The sequence below is a fragment of the Nerophis lumbriciformis genome, linkage group LG25 (assembly GCF_033978685.3).
Source record: "Nerophis lumbriciformis linkage group LG25, RoL_Nlum_v2.1, whole genome shotgun sequence".
In the NCBI taxonomy this organism is placed as follows: domain Eukaryota; kingdom Metazoa; phylum Chordata; class Actinopteri; order Syngnathiformes; family Syngnathidae; genus Nerophis; species Nerophis lumbriciformis.
Genome location: NC_084572.2, coordinates 9,619,186 through 9,636,272, shown reverse-complemented (window position 1 = coordinate 9,636,272; position 17,087 = coordinate 9,619,186). Strand labels below are relative to the sequence as shown.

At 41.9% G+C, this 17,087-nt stretch overlaps 1 protein-coding gene across 3 annotated transcripts in view; it reads left to right on the top strand.

The window, feature by feature from the left end:
- Positions 1-17,087, top strand: part of ntn4 (netrin 4) — a 101,627-nt gene that overhangs the window by 18,273 nt on the left and 66,267 nt on the right. Inside the window, exons 3-6 of one of the 3 annotated variants that reach the window (XM_061983664.2) lie at positions 5,959-6,000; positions 6,139-6,487; positions 9,137-9,297; positions 9,410-9,945. In XM_061983664.2, the coding sequence (XP_061839648.1) occupies positions 9,258-9,297; positions 9,410-9,945 (576 nt within the window). In that variant the 5' untranslated portion in view covers positions 5,959-6,000; positions 6,139-6,487; positions 9,137-9,257. Of the gene's footprint in view, positions 1-5,958; positions 6,001-6,122; positions 6,488-9,136; positions 9,298-9,409; positions 9,946-17,087 lie in introns of those variants that run through there. The other 2 variants (XM_061983662.2, XM_061983663.1) reach the window with 2 other exon arrangements.

Sequence of the window (17,087 nt, the reverse complement as noted above, 5' to 3'; positions counted from 1 at the left end):
AGAAAAAACAGTAAATTTTACAGTAAAATAGTTTAAACATTATTTTTTTCATTATTGCAACAAATATTGAATTATTTTACTTCCCAAATATTTTTTTGACAAAATAAATGTAAAGGCTAGAATACCTTTTAAGTTTTCTATCTAACTGTAGACTGTAAAAATTAAATTTTACAGTAAAATGTACAGGTTTCTTTTACACCATATTACTGTAAATTGGAAAAAAAACATTTTCGTGGTGAAGTTCTGTCAACTGAGCTGCCGGGTTTTTTTTTTACTGTAAAATCTGTGTTTTAAGATGTATTACTATAAATTTTACATTAAAAAAACTGGCTGCCACAACTTCCATTTACAGTAAAATGTTGTAGAAAAAACACAGTAAATTTTACAGTAAAATAGTTTAAACATTATTTTTTTCATTATTGCAACAAATATTGAATTATTTTACTTCCCAAATATTTTTTTGACAAAATAAATGTAAAGGCTAGAATACCTTTTAAGTTTTCTATCTAACTGTAGACTGTAAAAATTAAATTTTACAGTAAAATGTACAGGTTTCTTTTACACCATATTACTGTAAATTGGAAAAAAAAAAAAAAAAAACATTTTCGTGGTGAAGTTCTGTCGACTGAGCTGCCGGTTTTTTTTTTTTACTGTAAAATCTGTGTTTTAAGATGTATTACTATAAATTTTACATTTAAAAAAACTGGCTGCCACAACTTCCATTTACAGTAAAATGTTGTAGAAAAAACACAGTAAATTTTACAGTAAAATAGTTTAAACTTTATTTTTTTCATTACTGCAACAAATATTGAATTATTTTACTTCCCAAATATTTTTTTGACAAAATAAATGTAAAGGCTTGAATACCTTTTAAGTTTTCTATCCAACTGTAGACTGTAAAAATAGATTTTACAGTAAAATGTACAGTTTTTTTTACACCATATTACTGTAAATTTGGAAAAAAAACAAACAAAAACATTTTCGTGGTGAAGTTCTGTCGACTGAGCTGCCGGGTTTTTTTTTACTGTAAAATGTGTTTTAGGATGTATTACTATACATTTGACGTTAAAAAAACTGTCTGCCACAACTTCCATTTACAGTAAAATGTTGTAGAAAAAACAGTAAATTTTACAGTAAAAGTCTGGCAACTAAGCTGCCATTTTTTCCATATTTCACAGTAAAATTCAGATGATTATAAACTGTATATAATGTGTATGTATATATATATATATATATATATATATATATATATATGTATGTATATATACATATATATATATATATATATTATTCATATATATATATATATATATATATATATATATATTATTCATATATATATATATTATTCATATATATATATATATATATATTATTCATATATATATATATATATATATATATATATATATTATATATATAATGTGTGTATATATGTATATATATACATAGATATGGTAATTGTCGATGAAGACAGACTCACTGCATTCAGAGCATCTTTCTTGTCTGGACACACGTTTCCCCAACACCATTTTCTTCCCTCGCACACTAATTGAGTGAAAGAGTGTGCACTTGACGTCATGTTTTGGATGGAAAAATGCATTTTTAGACAATATGATTTGCCTGAGCGGCTAGGAGACCCCAAGAGTAACAAGTGGTAGAAAATGGATTGATGAATGGGCGAGAAAGGACGGATTAAAAAGAATAAATAATAAAAATAAAAATAAAGTACTTTGGACTTTTGACGCCGTAGTTTGAGAACCACTGAGTTAGGCTATCAAAAATCTGACATCTACTTGAACCCGGGAAAAGAATTGAGGCGAAAAGCCAAGTGATTGTCATATCTGTGTCATGGTGGCGTTATGTCCGGGCAGATCTTTCTCTTTAGGCGCTTAAACGTCTATAAAGATTTTCCTCCATTTTTCCGCATGGAGGCCGATGGCAAGTTTAAACCTGATTTTTTTTTTCAGGGGAGGGTTAAGAAGATTCCCTTCTTGTGTCAGAGGAGTCCTCATTAATTGCTTTCACGCATATTTGACATTGTGGCGCTCTGACATCACCTTTTCTAAACCTGGCCTCCTTTTAGCAGCGCGCCCATCAGCATCCATGTCACTTATGGCCTGATGAAGACATGTGTTTAGGGGGGCTTCGTCTCTTTGGGATGTATTACACGCCTTCACACACACACAACTGTGACACGACAACTAGACACGGTCATGTACATCGAGGTAGAAGTCGAACAACAAAGTGGCGTGCTCCGTGCTGGCTGGACGCGGGTCAGAGGCTCAGAAGGGAGGTCACGCGTACGTGGCAGACACACCAGCCAAAGACATGCTGGGTCCTTTGGAGCCTGACCCAAATGGGCTGAGACTGGGAGAGGGAGAGCCAGCCTAACTGGACACCAGGGGGCGCAACGACACCTAGACATACACACTTAATGACATACACAGCAGGGAGGCAAGGTGGTTTTCATTGAGGGCCACATGGCAGTTATGGCTGCCCTCAGAGGGCCACATGGCTTTTAACGGTGAATAATGTATGAAGATGCCTCTGGATTTCATTATTAACTAGATGAGGTCATTCCTGAAGGAATTGCATGTGAATGCTCCAATGCTGAAGTTGAAGTGAAATGCTGACAGAATGTAAGAATAGTTGGAATGTGGAAGAGTTTGAATTTCCAGGAAAAACTGAATTTGGTTTGAAACTTGGGAAAGTGTTAGTTGGATGAGTGGAATGTGTTGATGTTGGAATGGTTTGAATCGGTTGAAAAATGTGGAAATTGTGGAAGTGTGAAAAATGGATAATTAAATTTTGAATGGGGAAAATGTCCCTGAAAACTGGGAATTCTAAGAAATACGGGATTTTTTTTTTTCCAATTGTTGAACCCCAAAAGGGACAAGCGGTAGAAAATGGAGGGATGGATCTTCATCCAGGAATTGTGTGCTCTCCTTCGAGAGCACACAATTCCTGAACAGGCTGAATATTTTGAAGTTGGAACGGTTTGAATCGGATAACAAATATGGGAGTTGTGGGACTTTGAAAATTGTCCCATTCATTTCAATAGGAATTTCGGAGGGAAAAAAGGGAATTTTTTTGAAAAAATATAATCAAAATGTGAATGTTCTGAATGAGTTGAAATGGTTGGTGTTGGAATTTTTCAAATCGGTGGAGAAATGTTGAAATAGTAACATTGTTAATTGAGAAATGGTGTTACGGAATTCCTGGAATTTCGGGAAAAGCGGGAATTTTTCCAGTTAAAAAACAACTTCGTTTTTTGTCCTGATTAAGAGGAACGATTTGACGGTGGAACGGTCGAAGTGGGTTGAAAAATGTGAAAGGAGTAGTGGACAGAAAAAAGGGTGAAAAAGGGTTTAAAAAAACGTGAATTCCTGGAATTTTTTTTAACTTGAAAAAATTATAGTTTGAATGTCCAGAATGAGTGGAATAAGTTGGAAGGTGGAATGGTTTGAATAGGTTGAAAAATTTGTAAATGGTGGAAGTTTGAAAAATGGCCAATTCATTTTGAATGGGAAAAATGTCCCGAAAAACTGGGAATTCTAGGAAATACGGGATTTTTTTTTACAATTGTTGAAGGAGAGCACACAATTCCTGAACATGCCGAATATTTTGAAGTTGGAACGGTTTTAATCGGATAACACATTTGGGAGTTGTGGAACTTTTGTTCCAATCATTGCAATGGGAATTTCGGGGAAAAAAGGGAATTTTTTGAAAAATGCTAATAACAATGTGAATGTTCTGAATGAGTTGAAATGGGGTAGTGTTGGCATTTTTCAAATCGGTGGAGAAATGTTGAAGTAGTAACATTTTTAATTGAGAAATGGTATGACAGAATTCCTGGAATTTCGGGAAAACCGGGATTTTTTTCAGTTTTGTCCTGATTAAGAGGAATGTTTTGACGGTGGAACGGTTGAAGTGGGTTGAAAAATGTGGAAGGAGTAGTCGACAGAAAAAAGGGTGAAAAAGGGTTTAAAAAAAACGGGAATTCTGGGAATTCGTAGAATTTTGTTTTACTTGAAAAAAATGATAGTTTGAATGTCCAGGATGAGTCGAATGTGTTGATGTTGGAATGGTTTGAATAGGTCAGGGGTCGGCAACCTTTACCAGTCAAAGAGCCATTTTGACCAGTTTCACAAATTAGAGAAAACAATGGGAACCACAAAAATCTTTTGAAATTTAAAATTAAATAACACTGCATACTAAGGTTTTTTTTTGCTTTGTGCTATGTATAAACCAAGGGTCTCAGACACGCGGTCCACACCTTAATATGAAAATTTAATGTTAGTGCGGCCCGCGGGTTTTATATGAATAGCGCTTGACAGCGTCATACTTGTCAACCCTCCCGATTTTTCCGGCAGACTACGAATTTAAGGGCAACTATTCTCTCGAACGTGCCGTGATGGTACAGCATTTAGCGACAACTACAACCAGCGTGCAGAACTAACCCCACCTTGTACGGGGCTTCTTCTTGCTCACGTAAGTGAGGGCAAGGCATACTTGGTCAACAACCACACAGGTTACACTGACGGTGGCGATATAAAAAACTTTAACACTCTTACTAATAATGCGCCACACTGTGAACCCACACCAAACAAGAATGACAAACACATTTCGGGAGAACATCATAAACACAACAGAACAAATACCCAGAATCCCATGCAGCCCTAACTCTTCCGGGCTACATTGTACGCCTCCGCTACCAAACCCCGCCCACCTCAACCGACGCACAGGGAGGAGGGGGGGGGGGGGGGGGGGGGGGGGGGGTTTGGTGGCAGCAGGGGTGTATAATGTAACCCGGAAGAGTCAGGGCTGCATGGGATTCTGGGTATTTGTTCTGTTGTGTTTATGTTGTGTTAAGGTGCAGATGTTCTCCCGAAATGTGTTTGTCATTCTTGTTTGGTTTTGGTTCAAAGTGTGGCGCATTATTAGTAAGAGTGTTAAAGTTGTTTTATATAGCCACCGTCAGTATAACCTGTGTGGCTGTTGACCATGTATGCCTTGCTGTTACTTGCGTGCGAGCAGAAGATACATATAACAAGAAGTTGGGCTGGCAAACTGTTAATACAGATTGTAGAGGGCGCTAAATGCTGTACCATCATGGCACGCCCTTATTATTATTGTAAGGGTGATTATCGGAGAATATTAATCCCAGGTGTTTCCTGCGAGAGGCACCGAAATCCGGAAGTCTCCCGGGAAAATCGGGGGGGTCGGCAAGTACGCAGCTGAGCCGCATCAGAATGATCAAAGAGCCGCATGCGGCTCCGGAGCCGCGGGTTGCCGACCCCTGGAATAGGTTGAAAAATGTGGAAATGGTGGAAGTTTGAAAAATGGCCAATTCATTTTGAATGGGAAAAATGTCCAGGAAAACTGGGAATTCTAGGAAATACAAATACATATATGTATGTATGTATGTATGTGTATATGTATATATATATAAAAAACAACAACGTCTGAAATCACACACAAAGCAAACGGCAACTGATAGAGAATGATTTATTTATGCTTGATCTGTGCACACCTGGACTTTAATCACTGAACACATTGAGCAAACTATTCATGTATATATATATATATGTATGTATGTATGTATATGTATATGTATATATATAAATATATATATATATATATATATATATATATATATATATATATATATATATATATATATATATATATATATATATATATATATATATATATATATATATATATATATATATATACATGAATAGTTTGCTCAATGTGTTCAGTGATTAAAGTCCAGGTGTGCACAGATCAAGCATAAATAAATCATTCTCTATCAGTTGCCGTTTGCTTTGTGTGTGATTTCAGACGTTGTTGTTTTTTTTTATCATCATCAAAGTCTTTGCGTTGTGTATTTTTGGAAGTGAGAGAAAAATGCTCTTATTGACTTTTACTTGCACAACAACTCCCCCGAAGGTCCCGTGTGACGCGCCATCCCAGTCTGGAATGTTCCTTTAAGTGAGTGGGAAGTGCAGAGTGGGAAAGAAGGAGGCGGAGCTCCCTCACACTCCCTCACTGTGTGTGTGTGTGTGTGTGTGTGTGTGTGTGCGTGTGTGTGTGTGTGTGTGTGTGTGTGTGTGTGTGTGCACTCCTAAGTGGGACTTGCAAAGCACTGCGTGGAAATGAAAGACTCTGCAGGTCTTGGATCGGTGGCACACGAGCTGGACTTTCACTCCTCCTCCTCTTCCTCCTCCTCCTCCTCCTCCTCGCTGCTCTTCTTCAGGCGCCGTGTGGGATCATGCTTGCTCCTGCCTCAGTCCTCCGCACGCCTCCGCCTCAGTGGATCTCAGCTGAGTGACAGAGAAAGTCCACACCGGATTTGAACGCGCGCACCTTTCTTTGCACCACCTGCCCCCTTTCCGTGCACCTCCTGTGGATTGTACAGAGGCCCTCGTCATGCTGCTGCTGGTGCTGGTGATGAGCGTTGTCATGTTGTCAGGTGCAGGTCAGTCTTACCATTATGCCGTCACATCTACATTCAGAACTCCATTGGAATATTGTCAATTTCACCTTTTCTTTATCGCAAGAGTCGCCACATAACTGTAACACGCTCAGCCACTTTTATTCAAGGCTAGACAATCATTCGGCATTACTCTGCAGCGTCTCTGCCCTCAGGTTTGTAATCTCCACCTCATGATTGAGCACAACAACAGTGAGCAAGCTCGTTCCGCTCTTGTTAACTTGGCCTGATTTGCTATGAGGTTCGTTATTGAAAAGTGACAACTGTTCACTGACCGCCCGCTGATGAGCAGAGAGTGTTTCCCCCCCCGCGACCTCGCCACCCTCAGACTGTTATATAATCCAACACCACACTGCAAAAAGTCAGTGTTCAAAAACAAGAAAAAAAAATACAAAAATGAGGGGTATTTTATTTGAACTAAGCAAAATTATCTGCCAATAGAACAAGAACATTTGGCTTGTCAAGACTTTCCCAAACAAGTAAAATGAGCTAACCTCAATGAACCCCAAAATACCTTCAAATAAGTATATTCTCACTAATAACAAGTGCACTTTTCTTGGTAGAAAAAAAAAGACCTTTTTGCTCAATATGTTGAAAAATATTCTTAAATGAAGTAAATGCTAGTGCCATTATCTTGACATAATGATATGCGCTCGGCATTACATTTCTTGAAACGAGCAAACTTATACTAAAAAGTCATTTATTGTTCTTAATGGAAAGGCAACAAGGCAACCACTTGTTACTCTCGGGGTCTCCTAGCCACTCAGGAAAATCATATGGTCTAAAAATGCATTTTTCCATGGATAACATGACATCATCGCGCCAAGTGCGTGCTTTTTAATTGTCATTTTGAAGAATTTACCTGAATGTGCATGAACTATTTCTGTTCATAAATAGTTAGAAATGTCACATGTCGATCTACGTTCCCATCCTCACCTATGGTCATGAGCTTTGGGTTATGACCGAAAGGACAAGATCACGGGTACAAGCGGCCGAAATGAGTTTCCTCCGCCGGGTGGTGGGTCTCTCCCTTAGAGATAGGGTGAGAAGCTCTGCCATCCGGAAGGAGCTCAAAGTAAAACCACTGCTCCTCCACATGGAGAGGAGCCAGATGAGGTGGTTCGGGCACCTGGTCAGGATGCCACAAGAACGCCTCCCTAGGGAGGTGTTTAGGGCATGTCCAACCGGTAGGAGGCCACGGGGAAGACCCAGGACACGTTGGGAAGACTATGTCTCCCGGCTGGCCTGGGAACGCCTCGGGATGGGGAGAGGAAAGTCTGGGCTTCCCTGCTTAGGCTGCTGCCCCCGCGACCCGACCTCGGATAAGCGGAAGAAGATGGATGGATGGATGGATGTCACATGTTAAATGTTTAAATATTAACTGTCAGTTTACTGTACTGTGCCAACTGTACTACTATATGAGTACCTATTTTCTATTGTCCGTGATGAGGTGGCGACTTGTCCAGGGTGTACCCCGCCTTCCGCTCGATTGTAGCTGAGATAGGCTCCAGCGCCCCCGCGACCCCAAAGGGAATAAGCGGTAGAAAATGGATGGATGGATTTTCTATTGTTTCATTCAAAACAAAACCGCAAAGTCATCTGTTTTAATTATGAGACACAATTGTGTCAAAGTCATGATTTTTTTTGTTCATGCTTGAAATAAGAAATTATTACTTTAAAAAAGTAGTTTTATACTTGTGAGTGTTGATGACACAGCTTTGCAACACTTGATATTCTAGTTTCAAGCATGTTTTACCGTATTTTTCGGACTATAAGTCGCTCCGGAGTATAAGTCGCACCGGCCGAAAATGCATAATAAAGAAGGAAAAAAACATATATAAGTCACACTGGAGTATAAGTCGCATTTTTGGGGGAAATGTATTTGATAAAAGCCAACAGCAAGAATAGACATTTGAAAGGCAATTTAAAATAAATCAAGAATAGTGAACAACAGGCTGAATAAGTGTACGTTATATGAGGCATAAATAACCAACTGGTATGTTAACGTAACATATTATGGTAAGAGTCATTCAAATAACTATAACATATAGAACATGCTATACGTTTACCAAACAATCTAATCGCTAAATCCCATGAAATCTTATACGTCTAGTCTCTTACGTGAATGAGATCAATAATATTATTTGATATTTTACGCTAATGTGTTAATAATTTCACACATAAGTCGCTCCTGAGTATAAGTCAAACTATGAAAAAAACTGCGACTTATAGTCCGAAAAATACGGTACTTATTTTCTATTGTTTCATTGAAAATAAAACTGCAATCATCTGTTTTAATTATGAGACACAATTGTGTCAAAGTCATGATTGTTTTTGTTCATGCTTGAAATAAGAAATGATTACTTTAAAAAAAGTAGTTTTATACTTGTGAGTGTTGATGACACAGCTTTGCAACACTTGATATTCTAGTTTCAAGCATGTTTTACTCAATATAGGTCATCAAATCTTAGCAACAAGCTGTAATATCTTACTGAGATCATTTAGGACCAAAACACTTAAAACAAGTAAAACACTCTAACATAAAATCTGCTTAGTGAGAAGAATTATCTTATCAGACAGAAAATAAGCAAATATCACCCTTATTTGAGATATTTCATCTTACTTAGATTTCAGTTTTTGCAGTGCAGCCCCTGAGGGGCTTTGCGGAGCATCTGGAAGGCGTCTAAACGCCGCTCGTCCTGGCCCGAGCTGCCAAACTTGATCTGTGTCACAGTCTGAGGCCGGCAGGTGCACAATGGCGCCATTATCCCTTTTGCATAACGCTTCCGACGGAGGTAAACCTCTTGACTTGTTCACATGCACGCGCTGCGGCGGCCTCAATTCTCCAGACTCAGCTGGCAACACCTTCCTGTGTTTACTAACTGGCTTTTTTTTTGTGTCCCTCAGAGGTGTTCCGTGCGGGCGTGGCCCCCCGCTGCGAGAGCCGGGCCTGCAACCCTCGCATGGGCAACCTGGCCCTGGGCCGCCGCGTCCTGACCCAAACCGCGTGCGGCAACAACGGCACCGAGCCCTACTGCGCCCACGCCGACCCGGGTCTGGCGTGCGGCGCCGCCAAGTGCGGCAAGTGCAACGCCGCCCTCCCGCACCTGGCCCACCTGGCCGCCGCCATGTCCGACTCCTCCTTCCGCCACCCCGACACCTGGTGGCAGTCGGCCGAGGGCGTTGAGTCGGAGACGGTGCAGTTGGACCTGGAGGCGGAGTTCTACTTCACGCACCTCATCGTGGTGTTCCGCTCGGCGCGGCCCGCCGCCATGACGCTGGAGCGCTCGCAGGACTTTGGGCGGACGTGGCGGATGCTGCAGTACTACGCCGCTAACTGCAGCGCCGCTTACGGGCTCGCCGAGGGCAAGGCAAACTCTGGGAGGGACGGCGCCACGTGCACGTCCAAATACTCCAAGGCGTACCCGTGCACTCGGGGAGAGGTGAGACATCACACATGACCCATTAGCGTGTTTCTCGCCTTCCTGTCGGTCGTTTTTTCTTAATAATGATCTGGCAGCAGCCAGCGTCGTCTCTCATAGCCAAGAAAAACGATCAAATAATACAGGAACTGTGCAGTCGGTCTTTAGAGTTTTGACGGCACGTACGGCGCGAGAGTGTTGAAAGAAAAAGTGTTTCTCGCCTTCCTGTCAGTCGTTTTTTCTTAATAATGATCTGGCAGCAGCCAGCGTCGTCTCTCATAGCCATGAAAAACTATCAAATAATACAGGAACTGTGCAGTCGGTCTTTAGAGTTTTGACGGCACGTACGGCGCGAGAGTGTTGAAAGAAAAAGTGTTTCTCGCCTTCCTGTCAGTCGTTTTTTCTTAATAATGATCTGGCAGCAGCCAGCGTCGTCTCTCATAGCCATGAAAAACTATCAAATAAGACAGGAACTGTGCAGTCGGTCTTCAGAGTTTTGGCGGCAGGTACAGCGCGAGAGTCTGTTGAAATAAGTGTTTCTCGCCTTCCTGTCGGTCGTTTTTTCTTAATAATGATCTGGCAGCAGCCAGCGTCGTCTCTCATAGCCATGAAAAACTATCAAATAAGACAGGGACTGTGCAGTCGGTCTTTAGAGTTTTGACAGCAGCTACGGCGCGAGAGTCTTTTGAAATAAGTGTTTCTCGCCTTCCTGTCGGTCGTTTTTTCTTAATAATGATCTGGCAGCAGCCAGCGTCGTCTCTCATAGCCATGAAAAACGATCAAATAAGACAGGAACTGTGCAGTCGGTCTTTAGAGTTTTGACGGCAGGTACGGCGCGAGAGTCTGTTGAAATAAGTGTTTTTCGCCTTCCTGTCGGTCGTTTTTTCTTAATAATGATCTGGCAGCAGCCAGCATCATCTCTCATAGTCATGAAAAACTATCAAATAAGACAGGGACTGTGCAGTCGGTCTTTAGAGTTTTGACAGCAGCTACGGCGCGAGAGTCTTTTGAAATAAGTGTTTTTCGCCTTCCTGTCGGCCGTTTTTTCTTAATGATCTGGCAGCAGCCAGCGTCGTCTCTCATAGCCATGAAAAACTATCAAATAAGACAGGGACTGTGCAGTCGGTCTTTAGAGTTTTGACGGCACATACGGCGCGAGAGTGTTGAAAGAAAAAGTGTTTCTCGCCTTCCTGTCGGTCGTTTTTTCTTAATAATGATCTGGCAGCAGCCAGCATCATCTCTCATAGCCATGAAAAACTATCAAATAAGACAGGAACTGTGCAGTCGGTCTTCAGAGTTTTGGCGGCAGGTACGGCGCGAGAGTCTGTTTAAATAAGTGTTTCTCGCCTTCCTGTCGGTCGTTTTTTCTTAATAATGATCTGGCAGCAGCCAGCGTCGTCTCTCATAGCCATGAAAAACGATCAAATAAGACAGGAACTGTGCAGTCGATCTTTAGAGTTTTGACGGCAGGTACGGCGTAAGAGTCTGTTGAAGTAAGTGTTTCTCGCCTTCCTGTCGGTCGTTTTTTCTTAATAAGGATCTGGCAGCAGCCAGCATCATCTCTCATAGCCATGAAAAACTATCAAATAAGACAGGGACTGTGCAGTCGGTCTTTAGAGTTTTGACAGCAGCTACGGCGCGAGAGTCTTTTGAAATAAGTGTTTTTCGCCTTCCTGTCGGTCGTTTTTTCTTAATAATGATCTGGCAGCAGCCAGCGTCGTCTCTCATAGCCATGAAAAACGATCAAATAAGACAGGAACTGTGCAGTCGGTCTTTAGAGTTTTGACGGCAGGTACGGCGCGAGAGTCTGTTGAAATAAGTGTTTTTCGCCTTCCTGTCGGTCGTTTTTTCTTAATAATGATCTGGCAGCAGCCAGCATCATCTCTCATAGTCATGAAAAACTATCAAATAAGACAGGGACTGTGCAGTCGGTCTTTAGAGTTTTGACAGCAGCTACGGCGCGAGAGTCTTTTGAAATAAGTGTTTTTCGCCTTCCTGTCGGCCGTTTTTTCTTAATGATCTGGCAGCAGCCAGCGTCGTCTCTCATAGCCATGAAAAACTATCAAATAAGACAGGGACTGTGCAGTCGGTCTTTAGAGTTTTGACGGCACATACGGCGCGAGAGTGTTGAAAGAAAAAGTGTTTCTCGCCTTCCTGTCGGTCGTTTTTTCTTAATAATGATCTGGCAGCAGCCAGCATCATCTCTCATAGCCATGAAAAACTATCAAATAAGACAGGAACTGTGCAGTCGGTCTTCAGAGTTTTGGCGGCAGGTACGGCGCGAGAGTCTGTTTAAATAAGTGTTTCTCGCCTTCCTGTCGGTCGTTTTTTCTTAATAATGATCTGGCAGCAGCCAGCGTCGTCTCTCATAGCCATGAAAAACGATCAAATAAGACAGGAACTGTGCAGTCGATCTTTAGAGTTTTGACGGCAGGTACGGCGTAAGAGTCTGTTGAAGTAAGTGTTTCTCGCCTTCCTGTCGGTCGTTTTTTCTTAATAAGGATCTGGCAGCAGCCAGCATCATCTCTCATAGCCATGAAAAACTATCAAATAAGACAGGGACTGTGCAGTCGGTCTTTAGAGTTTTGACAGCAGCTACGGCGCGAGAGTCTGTTGAAATAAGTGTTTTTCGCCTTCCTGTCGGTCGTTTTTTCTTAATAATGATCTGGCAGCAGCCAGATTCATCTCTCATAGCCATGAAAAACTATCAAATAAGACAGGGACTGTGCAGTCGGTATTTAGAGTTTTGACGGCAGGTACGGCGCGTGAGTCTGTTGAAATAAGTGTTTCTCGCCTTCCTGTCGGTCGTTTTTTCTTAATAATGATCTGGCAGCAGCCAGCGTCGTCTCTCATAGCCATGAAAAACTATCAAATAAGACAGGGACTGTGCAGTCGGTCTTTAGAGTTTTGACAGCAGGTACGGCGCGAGAGTCTGTTGAAATAAGTGTTTTTCGCCTTCCTGTCGGTCGTTTTTTCTTAATAATGATCTGGCAGCAGCCAGCGTCGTCTCTCATAGCCATGAAAAACGATCAAATAAGACAGGAACTGTGCAGTCGGTCTTTAGAGTTTTGATGGCACGTACTGCGCGAGAGTGTTGAAAGAAAAAGTGTTTCTCGCCTTCCTGTCGGTCGTTTTTTCTTAATAATGATCTGGCAGCAGTCAGCGTCGTCTCTCATAGCCAAGAAAAACTATCAAATAAGACAGGAACTGTGCAGTCGGTCTTTAGAGTTTTGACGGCAGGTACGGCGCGAGAGTCTGTTGAAATAAGTGTTTCTCGCCTTCCTGACGGTCGTTTTTTCTTAATAAGGATCTGGCAGCAGCCAGCGTCGTCTCTCATAGCCATGAAAAACTATCAAATAAGACAGGAACTGTGCAGTCGGTCTTTAGAGTTTTGACGGCACGTACGGCGCGAGAGTGTTGAAAGAAAAAGTGTTTCTCGCCTTCCTGTCAGTCGTTTTTTCTTAATAATGATCTGGCAGCAGCCAGCGTTGTCTCTCATAGCCATGAAAAACTATCAATTAAGACAGGAACTGTGCAGTCGGTCTTCAGAGTTTTGATAGCAGGTACGGCGCGAGAGTCTGTTGAAAGAAAAAGTCTTTCTCGCCTTCCTGTCGGTTGTTTTTTCTTAATAATGATCTGGCAGCAGCCATCATCATCTCTCATAGCCATGAAAAACTATCAAATAAGACAGGAATTGTGCAGTCGGTCTTTAGAGTTTTGACAGCAGGTACGGCGCGAGAGTCTGTTGAAATAAGTGTTTCTCGCCTTCCTGTCGGTCGCTTTTTCTTAATAATGATCTGGCAGCAGCCAGCGTCGTCTCTCATAGCCATGAAAAACTATCAAATAAGACAGGGACTGTGCAGTCGGTCTTTAGAGTTTTGGCGGCAGGTACGGCGCGAGAGTCTGTTGAAATAAGTGTTTTTCGCCTTCCTGTCGGTCGTTTTTTCTTAATAATGATCTGGCAGCAGCCAGCGTCATCTCTCATAGCCATGAAAAACGATCAAATAAGACAGGAACTGTGCAGTCGGTCTTTAGAGTTTTGACAGCAGCTACGGCGCGAGAGTCTGTTGAAATAAGTGTTTTTCGCCTTTCTGTCGGTCGTTTTTTCTTAATAATGATCTGGCAGCAGCCAGCGTCGTCTCTCATAGCCATGAAAAAAGATCAAATAAGACAGGAACTGTGCAGTCGGTCTTTAGAGTTTTGACAGCAGGTACGGCGCGAGAGTCTTTTGAAATAAGTGTTTCTCGCCTTCCTGTCGGTCGTTTTTTCTTAATAGTGATCTGGCAGCAGCCAGTGTCGTCTCTCATAGCCATGAAAAACTATCAAATAAGACAGGAACTGTGCAGTCGGTCTTTAGAGTTTTGACGGCACGTACGGCGCGAGAGTGCTGAAAGAAAAAGTGATTCTCACCTTCCTGTCGGTCGTTTTTTCTTAATAATGATCTGGCAGCAGCCAGCGTCGTCTCTCATAGCCATGAAAAACTATCAAATAAGACAGGGACTGTGCAGTCGGTCTTTAGAGTTTTGGCGGCAGGTACGGCGCGAGAGTCTGTTGAAATAAGTGTTTCTCGCCTTTCTGTCGGTCGATTTTTCTTAATAATGATCTGGCAGCAGCCAGCGTCGTCTCTCATAGCCATGAAAAACTATCAAATAAGACAGGAACTGTGCAGTCGGTCTTTAGAGATTTGACGGTAAGTATGACGCGAGAGTCTGTTGAAGTAAAAAGTGTTTCTCGCCTTCCTGTCGGTCGTTTTTTCTTAATAATGATCTGGCAGCAGCCAGCGTTGTCTCTCATAGCCATGAAGAACTATCAAATAAGACAGGAACTGTGCAGTCGGTCTTAAGAGTTTTGACGGCAGGTACAGCGCGAGAGTCTGTTGAAATAAGTGTTTTTCGACTTCCTGTCGGTCGTTTTTTCTTAATAATGATCTGGCAGCAGCCATCATCATCTCTCATAGCCATGAAAAACGATCAAATAAGACAGGAACTGTGCAGTCGGTCTTCAGAGTTTTGGCGGCAGGTACGGCGCGAGAGTCTGTTGAAATAAGTGTTTCTCGCCTTCCTGTTGGTCGTTTTTTCTTAATAATGATCTGGCAGCAGTCAGCATCATCTCTCATAGCCATGAAAAACTATCAAATAAGACAGGAACTGTGCAGTCGGTCTTTAGAGTTTTGACGGCACTTACGGCGCGAGAGTGTTGAAAGAAAAAGTGTTTCTCGCCTTCCTGTCGGTCATTTTTTCTTAATAATGATCTGGCAGCAGCCATCATCATCTCTCATAGCCGTTAAAAACTATCAAATAAGACAGGGACTGTGCAGTCGGTCTTTAGAGTTTTGACAGCAGGTACGGCGCGAGAGTCTGTTGAAATAAGTGTTTTTCGCCTTCCTGTCGGTCGTTTTTTCCTAATAATGATCTGGCAGCTGCCAGCATCATCTCTCATAGCCATGAAAAACTATCAAATAAGACAGGAACTGTGCAGTCGGTCTTTAGAGATTTGACGGCAGGTACGGCGCGAGAGTCTATTGAAATAAGTGTTTTTCGCCTTCCTGTCGGTCATTTTTTCTTAATAATGATCTGGCAGCAGCCAGCGTCGTCTCTCATAGCCATGAAAAACTATCAAATAAGACAGGGACTGTGCAGTCGGTCTTTAGAGTTGGGGCGGCAGGTACGGCGCGAGAGTCTGTTGAAAGAAAAAGTGTTTCTCGCCTTCCTGTCGGTCGTTTTTTCTTAATAATGATCTGGCAGCAGCCAGCATCGTCTCTCATAGCCATGAAAAACTATCAAATAAGACAGGAACTGTGCAGTTGCTCTTTAGAGTTTTGACGGCCGGTACAGCGCGAGAGTCTGTTGAAAGAAAAAGTGTTTCTCGCCTTCCTGTCGGTCGTTTTTTTTTAATAATGATCTGGCAGCAGCCATCATCATCTCTCATAGCCATGAAAAACTATCAAATAAGACAGGAACTGTGCAGTTGGTCTTTAGAGTTTTAACGGCACATACGGCGCGAGAGTGTTGAAAGAAAAAGTGTTTCTCGCCTTCCTGTCGGTCGTTTTTTATTAATAATGATCTGGCAGCAGCCATCATCATCTCTCATAGCCATGAAAAACTATCAAATAAGACAGGAACTGTGCAGTCGGTCTTTAGAGATTTGACGGTAGGTATGACGCGAGAGTCTGTTGAAGTAAAAAGTGTTTCTCGCCTTCCTGTCGGTCGTTTTTTATTAATAATGATCTGGCAGCAGCCAGCGTCGTCTCTCATAGCCATGAAGAACTATCAAATAAGACAGGAACTGTGCAGTCGGTCTTTAGAGTTTTGACAGCAGGTAACAAAATATTTGACTCTGAGTAATACATGTAAAATTAGCACAAAAAAAAAGCTAGCATGCTAATATTTAAACTATTATTGTTAAAAATGTTGCCTCTTGATAACAATTTAAAAATGTTTGTGCAATGACAATTTTAAAGGGAAAAACTGCCTAAATGTCGGCTTTGTGTTATTAGTTTCATTGCAACATGTTCTTGTTACATTACACCTGTTCCACTTTTTGTTATATTATTTATGCATTTGTAAATAAACGCTAGCAAAAGTCAGCTAAAAATTGAGCCAATGGGAGTCGCTCTATTCCACCAATACGGCACTAAATATTATTACCACAAACGGTCCCTGGGCCGCACTTTGGACACCCCTGGACTAGACGAGCTGCAAGCCATGAAAACATACCTTACACAAAAAAAAACCCTCTGTCAAGCTGGTATCCATTATTGATGACCTCAGCGCCCTTTAAAGTCTATTAAATCCTTCATATCGCAGGAGAAAGGTTGGCCTTTCTTTGTAGGCGGGGCTTAATCGAAGTTGTAATGATGTCATGAAATGCTCCATAAATCATAAACGAGTGAACGCTCGCTATCGTCCGACTGGAACAAATCTTTGTAGTCGGTCACGCAACATGCTAGGGTCATACTACACAGCGTGTGTGTGTGTGTGTGTGTGTGTGTGTGTGTGTGTGTGTGTGTGTGTGTGTGTGTGTGTGTGTGTGTGTGTGTGTGTGTGTGTGTGTGTGTGTGTGTGTGTGCGCGCGTGTGTGTGTGTGTGTGTGTGTGTGTGTGTGTGTGTGCGCGTGCATGAGTGAGTGTTTAACAGGCGTGCTTGAAACACTCCATTGATGTT